Source organism: Balaenoptera physalus, assembly GCF_965194825.1.
Source record: "Balaenoptera physalus genome assembly, chromosome: 21".
In the NCBI taxonomy this organism is placed as follows: Eukaryota; Metazoa; Chordata; class Mammalia; order Artiodactyla; family Balaenopteridae; genus Balaenoptera; species Balaenoptera physalus.
The window spans coordinates 27,732,491-27,740,061 of record NC_138902.1 but is presented as its reverse complement, the minus strand read 5'-3'; the positions used below and the strand labels follow the sequence as shown (position 1 = coordinate 27,740,061).

The 7,571-nt window shown below is 40.7% G+C and overlaps 1 protein-coding gene across 2 annotated transcripts in view; it reads left to right on the top strand.

The window, feature by feature from the left end:
• The first annotated feature begins 59 nt into the window (after positions 1–59).
• ASAH1 (N-acylsphingosine amidohydrolase 1) overlaps positions 60–7,571 on the top strand; it is a 42,698-nt gene continuing 35,186 nt past the window's right edge. For both annotated transcript variants that reach the window (XM_082444527.1, XM_082444526.1), the window contains exon 1: positions 60–217. In XM_082444527.1, the coding sequence (XP_082300653.1) occupies positions 140–217 (78 nt within the window). In that variant the 5' untranslated portion in view covers positions 60–139. The remainder of the gene's footprint in view (positions 218–7,571) is intronic.

Genomic DNA, 7,571 nt, shown 5'->3' with positions numbered 1-7,571 from the left:
GCCCCTCTCCCCCCGCCTCGCGTGGTGCGGTCCAGCCCGCGGGTCACGCGGCGGCGGGGGCGTGGTCTGCTCTGAGCTCAGGTGGTACCTAGTGCGGCCTCATCTAGCGTCCTTTGCAGCGGCGTTCGCGGTCGGAGCGATGCTGGGCCGGAGTCGCCTAACCTTCGTCTTACTGAGCGTGACCGTCACCTGCTCGGTGGCGCAGCATGTGCCACCGGTGGGTGAGCTGGAGGCGAGGGCGCGGAGAGGGGCGCGCGGGAGCACGGAGAAGCGGGGGGCTCAGGTGCGGGCCGGCGGGGCTTGAGGGACACCTAGTCCCGGCAGCATCTTTACAGGGGTCGGTGTTTTCCTGAGCAGAGGTGTGGGTGCAGAGCGGGCTGGTGAATTTCACCCCGGGTTGATTCGGTACAAGCTGGAACAAGGAAACCTTTTGGGGAAATCCTGATCTCTGCCGACTGGCGATTATGATTTGCATACCGTCACGTTTGATGGATTGCATCTGTTCTACCAGTACCAGCCTCGAGCATCCAGAACTGTAAGAGAAAAAGTTGCAGTTGATTTGTGTACATGATTAAATGACGAACTTCCTGAGGACTTTGGCATCCTCTGCCTGGTGACGAGGTGCTGAAGGAAAAGTATTAGCTAAGGATCCTGAGGGCCCTTGAGGTGCTGAAGGAAAAGTATTAGCTAAGGATCCTGAGGGCCCTGGGAAAGGGCGAGGCATCCTCAGTCAGGGCAATGGGAGCAGCCCAGGCCAACCCAGATGTGGATGCCTGGCCTTTATCTCCGAGTCAAGTGAACACTGGGCATGTGGCTATTTCCCCTTGAGGGAAGTAGCAGGAACACAGACTTGATAACTACAAGAGACAATGAGGGACCAGTTTCACTCTTACTTTGCAAGGGAGGAAGTTGATTCCGAGTGAGAAAATGTCTAGCCAGAGGTCACAGTATTGTTTTTGGAAGCATGATTGAACTCAAGCCTCTGGACACCCGGTCTGGTGCTCTTGCATAATTCTCTTCTTTAAAAGCAATAAGACTGCATTTTTCTTATCAACAGATCAGATAAATAGGAACTTGGGTGCATGTGACCTAAGACTAGGTGAGGGTGTTTTTGAATAGTTTAGGTAGAACATTGACATTGGGAGCAAGATGTGCATTCTCCTCTTTTATTCTTTTATTTCTCTGCGGAGAAAAGCTTTAAGAATAAGATCGTGGTGAGATATTACTCAGCCATTCAAAATTGATGCAAGATAAAGCAAGTAAAAATAGGATACAAAACAGTATACACAGCGATTTCAGTAACAGAAAAATACACAGTATATACATGTGGGTGAGGATTGGAAGGGTATAAGGAAAAATAAAATTAGTCTGCTTTAGTGTGGGTAGGGAATTAATTTGCTTTAAAGTGGTTGGGATTATGGGAATTTTTAAAGAATTTTATACTTTGATACTGTCAATGCTTTCAGCCAAAGAGCCCAGGAAACACACCTGTAGTTGAAGAAATTGGGTTTATTATTTTGCCGTGAATGAGAATGCATGCCATGGGCAACCGTGGGGCCTCTCAGTAAAAGGGCATTAGGAAAAACCTGTTTTATAATTTGGACTTTGTGTGTTTCAGGGGCAGGTCTAAGGAATCGGTGGTTTGCTCTAGATTGGTTGTTTTTAGAAAGTGAGGCAACACTATGGGTAAAGAAGAAACAGTTATTTGTTTAGCAAGAGAAGGAGGTGTTTGGTATTTTGCATGTTACACGTACCTTTGTTTTTGTCTGTGCTTAGACAGAGTCATGAAGTGGCCTTGCTTTGTCTCATTTGATCATGTCTCAGACTCACCTTCAGTGAGGTAGGTATTCTGTGAGTTTGGTTGTGTCTAACAAGAGAACAGAAACGGCCTGGCTTTTGAGTGTCGGATCAGCAAGTGATAATACTGAGAGGTCTAGTTGTGGACCTCAGAACAGTTTCATATGTCAATGTCTGCCTTTTATTTTCTTTCTCAGTACTTTATTTTTTCAAGCAAAAGTACTTTAAAAGGTATTTGTAAAACAGGAAAAAACAACAACCCCTCCATGAATTTAATAGTTCTTATCTGGAACAGTGGTTGTCAAATTCTAGTCTGGCCTCTGGTGTCAGTTTGGGAAGCTGCTTTCACAAGTCTTTAATGAAATGAGAAAAATGAGGCCTTGAAATTATTAATTTAGAATGTTAGCTTTTATTCTGATTATGACCTTCCAATTTTTTTTTTTGACCTTCCAATTTTTGTTGTTAAAATGTTCTTTTATGTGTGTGAGTTGTTTCATTTTGTTTGTTTTAAAATCTTCACTTTGGAGAACAAAAACTGGGACTCCCCTGTGCTGGGCCCCTCTCAGTTTTTTAACTGATCTGGAAAATCTGGGAGCCACTGGCTGACAGGATTTTGGGAACTTCACAGAAGTTCAGTGATCTCATCCTTTGACAAGAATAAGCATTTTTTTCATTTTGAATTGTTCTATGATAAACTGTTTGTAGCCACACATAGTAACAAAATATATTTCAAAACTACTTTTGATAAATATGGTAGTGGGAACTGGCTTTAAATTACAAACAAAAATTGTATTTGGAATGTCTGTGGATTTTGTTCTGTTTTGTTTTTGAGGCGTTTCAGACTATGGCATATTTTAAGGTCTTCTTGAGTTATTTGATTCTATTAAGAGACGGTGGTGACAAGCTATCCCACTTCTGGGTATTTATCCAAAGAAAATGAAAACACTAATTTGAAAAGATATCTGCATCCCCATGTTCATTGCAGCATTATTTACAAGAGCCAAGACATGGACACAACCTAAGTGCCCATGCATGGATGAATGGATAAAGAAGATGTGATTCTCCTGCTCACACACACACACACACCCACCACACACGATGGAATACTAGTCAGCCATAAAAAAAAGATGAAATCTCGCCATATGTAACAACATGTATGGATATTGAAAGAATTATGCTGGGTGAAATAAATCAGACGGAGAAAGACAGATACCGTATGATTTACTCAAATGTGGAAACAAACAAACAAAATAAACGAACAAACCAAACAAAAACAAACACGTAGATACAGAGAACAGCAGCATAGTGGTTACCAGAGGGAAAGGGGCAGAGGGAGGGTGAAATGAGTAAAGGGGATCAATTGTATCGTGATGGATGGAAACTAAAATTTTGTCGGTAAGCATGCTGTAGTGTATACAGAAGTAGAAATATAATGTGTACTGGAAACTTATGTTATAAACCAATATTATGTCCATAAAAAATAAATTTAAAAAATATTTTAAAAAGAGAGCTGGTGGTGACAGAAGTGGTGCAAGAAAATCTGGAGAGGGAGATGGAGATGACATCATCCAGGGCCCTGTAGACCTTGTTAAGGATTTTGGAATTCATCCTAAAAACAATGGGAAGCTGTTGACTGGTTTTAAACAAGATGTGATGAATTTCTCACTTTCAAAAGATCAGTTTGGATTGGAAGGGAGCAAGGGTGGATCTGAGGAGCTAGTCCAGGGGTGACTTACAGGAGGGTTGTGCTAGTGGAAAAGGAAAGAAGTGGATGGTTCCGGAGAAGATTCGGAGGTAGAATGAGAAGAAGGAGGGGTTGGATGGGGATGAGATACTGGCACCTTTCTGAAGTGCTCAGCTGGGAGAATGGTGGCATCACTACCCAGGAATATGAGGAGGGAAGAATGAAGATCATTTTTCACTCTGGTTATGTCGAATTTCAGATGGCACCAAGATACCCAGCAGACCTTTGGGACAGGAGCTCAGAAGAGGATATTGGAAGTCGTAGGCATATTATTTGAAGCCCACTGGAGTGAACAATGAGCAGATAGAAGAGAAGAGAAGAGAAGAGGCTTAGTCAAAGGCTCAGGGGACTGGCATGTGTCAGGTCAGGAAGAACTGGCAAAGTTAAAGCAGCAGCCAGAACTGGAGAGTGAGTGTTAGGGAAGCTCAGGGGAGAGAGGGACAGTTCACCTGTGGTGAATGCCATTGAGATGTCTAGTATCTGTTGTGCTTGGCACCTAGAGGTCATTGGTCACCTTGGCCAGAGCATGTTGGGAGCAGAAAATAGATTGTAGTAGCCTATGGAGTGATCAGAAGGAAAGGAATCAGAGTAGGCGAGATGACTGTTCTCAGTAATAAATCTAAGCAGATCCCTAAAATGTGTGAACATTAAGCACACTGGCTCAGCAGTGAATTGCTGAATCGAACTTATTTTTATGCATCAGTTTTTCAAGTGAGTGATAACATTGTTGACATTAGCCACGGAATCAGGTTTTAGCAATGATTTTTACAAAGTTTTCCCAAATCACCTAAACCCCATCTGGCCTGGCCAGTTTTACTGTACTGCATTTGCTTTCCACCCAGTACTTTAAAGGAAGGAATACACAGATACCATATGTTTGCTTAGTCAACAAATACTGCACGCCTACTCTGTGCCAGACTGTTACAGATGCTGGGAACAGGTCAGTGAACAAGATAGAGAGGTCTTTGCCCTTATGGAGAGTTTGTTCACATGCCTTTTACCTAAATATTCTCAATTTAATAGGGTACCGTTCCATCAGAGGTCAGAAGACAAGTGAAAAACTTTGCATGCTCATTTGAATTTGTTATATATGCAAGAAAACATGCCTTTTCTTATTCAAGTGTGTCTTGAATATGTGTCTGCTCTGTCTTACATAGAGAACACTTTAAGAAACAAATCTTATTTAGAAAATAGTTGTCAGTGAATTAAAGAATTGAATTGAAATTGTCTTGCTGGACTTCCCTGGTGGCGCAGTGGTTAAGAATCCACCTGCCAAAGCAGGGGACACAGGTTCAAGCCTTGGTCCGGGAAGATCCCACATGCCGTGGAGCAACTAAGCCTGTGCGCCACAACTACTGAGCCTGCGCTCTGGAGCTTGTGAGCCACAACTACTGAGCCCCCGTGCCACAACTACTGAGCCTGCACTCTAGAGCCCATGAGCCTCAACTACTGAGCCCACGTGCCACAACTACCGAAACCCGTGCTCCGCATCAAGAGAAGCCACCGCAATGAGAAGTCCATGCACTGCAACAAAGAGTAGCCCCCACTCCCTGCAACTAGAGAAAGCCCGCGTGCATCAACGAAGACCCAACGCAGCCAAAAATAAATTAATTAAATAAATAAATTTAAAAAGAAAACTTAAAATCATGTCAGGGAATCACTCTCTGAAAATCCTCAACATAATGTAAATGAAATCATGCAGTTTTTTAATTTGATATTTTAAAATGGATATCAAAGTGTACATAGTTAAAGAAAATCAAATAATATAGAGAGGCTTATGATAAAAAAACCCAGCCATCTCCAGGCTTATTCCTTCTACCCCATCCCCCTTCTCTGGAAGCAAACACTTTTTTGTTGTTTTTGTTGTTATTGTTGTGTTTTTCGAAGTATAGTTGATTTACAGTATTGTGTTAGTTTCAGGTGTACAGCAAAGTGATTAAGTTATATACATTTTTTCAAATTATTTTCCATTATAGGTTATTACAAATACTGAATATAGTTCATTATGCTATACAGTAAATCCTTGTTGCTTATCTATTTTACATGTAGTAGTACGTATCTGTTAATCCCATACTCCTAACTTATCCCTCCCTACCGCCCTCCCTTTCCCCTTTTGTAACCATAAGTTTGTTTTCTATGTCTGTGAGTCTATTTCTGTTTTGTAAGTAGATTCATTTGTATTTTTTTTTTCTTTTTTTATGTAATGTCTGAAACATTTATATTAACATATTTCCATACATATTTCCATACAAATACAAATAAAAGATTTCTAGGAATTTCATGTAATGTCTGAAACATTTATATTAACATATTTCCATACAAATAACCCAATGAAAGTTTAGTATTAGTTGTTTTGTTTGTTTTTTTATACTGCAGGTTCTTATTAGGCATCAATTTTATACATATCAGTGTATACATGTCAATCCCAATCGCCCAATTCAGCACACAACCATCCCCACCTCACCGCAGTTTTCCCCCCTTGGTGTCCATATGTCCATTCTCTACATCTGTGTCTCAACTTCTGCCCTGCAAACTGGCTCATCTGTACCATTTTTCTAGGTTCCACATACATGCATTAATATATGATATTTGTTTTTCTCTTTCTGACTTACTTCACTCTGTATGACAGTCTCTAGATCCATCCACGTCTCAACAAATGACTCAATTTCGTTCCTTTTTATGGCTGAGTAATATTCCATTGTATATATGTACCACAACTTCTTTATCCATTCGTCTGTTGATGGGCATTTAGGTTGCTTCCATGACCTGGCTATTGTATATAGTGCTGCAATGAACATTCGGGTGCATGTGTCTTTTTGAATTACGGTTTTCTCTGGGTATATGCCCAGTAGTGGGATTGCTGGGTCATATGGTAATTCTATACTTAGTTTTTTAAGGAACCTCCATATTGTTCTCCATAGTGGCTGTATCAATTTACATTCCCACCAACAGTGCAAGAGGGTTCCCTTTTCTCCACACCCTCTCCAGCATTTGTTGTTTGTAGATTTTCTGATGATGCCCATTCTAACAGGAGTGAGGTGATACCTCATTGTAGTTTTGATTTGCATTTCTCTAATAATTAGTGATGTTGAGCAGCTTTTCATGTGCTTCGTGGCTGTCTGTATGTCTTCTTTGGAGAAATGTCTATTTAGGTCTTCTGCCCATTTTTGGATTGGGGTGTTTGTTTCTTTGATATTGAGCTGAATGAGCTGTTTATATATTTTGGAGATTAATCCTTTGTCCGTTGATTCATTTGCAAATATTTTCTCCCATTCTGAGGGTTGTCTTTTCGTCTTGTTTATGGTTTCCTTTGCTGTGCAAAAGCTTTGAAGTTTCATTAGGTCCCACTTGTTTATTTTTGTTTTTATTTCCATTACTCTAGGAGGTGGATCAAAAAAGATCTTGCTGTGATTTATGTCAAAGAGTGTTCTTCCTATGTTTTCCTCTAAGAGTTTTATAGTGTCCAGTCTTATATTTAGGTCTCGAATCCATATTGAGTTTATTTTTGTGTATGGTGTTAGGGAGTATTCTAATTTCATTCTTTTACATGTAGCTGTCCAGTTTTCCCAGCACCACTTATTGAAGAGACTGTCTTTTCTCCATTGTATATCTTTGCCTCCTTTGTCATAGATTAGTTGACCATAGGTGCGTGGGTTAATCTCTGGGCTTTCTATCTTGTTCCATTGATCTATGTTTCTGTTTTTGTGCCAGTACCATATTGTCTTGATTACTGTAGCTTTGTAGTATAGTCTGAAGTCAGGGAGTCTGATTCCTCCAGCTCCATTTTTTTGCCTCAAGACTGCTTTGGCTATTCGGGGTCTTTTGTGTCTCCATACAAATTTTAAGATGATTTGTTCTAGCTCCGTAAAAAATGCCATTGGTAATTTGATAGGGATTGCATTGAATCTGTAGATTGCTTTGGGTAGTATAGTCATTTTCACAATATTGATTCTTCCAGTCCAAGAACATGGTATATCTCTCCATCTGTTGGTATCATCTTTAATTTCTTTCATCAGTGTCTTATAGTTTT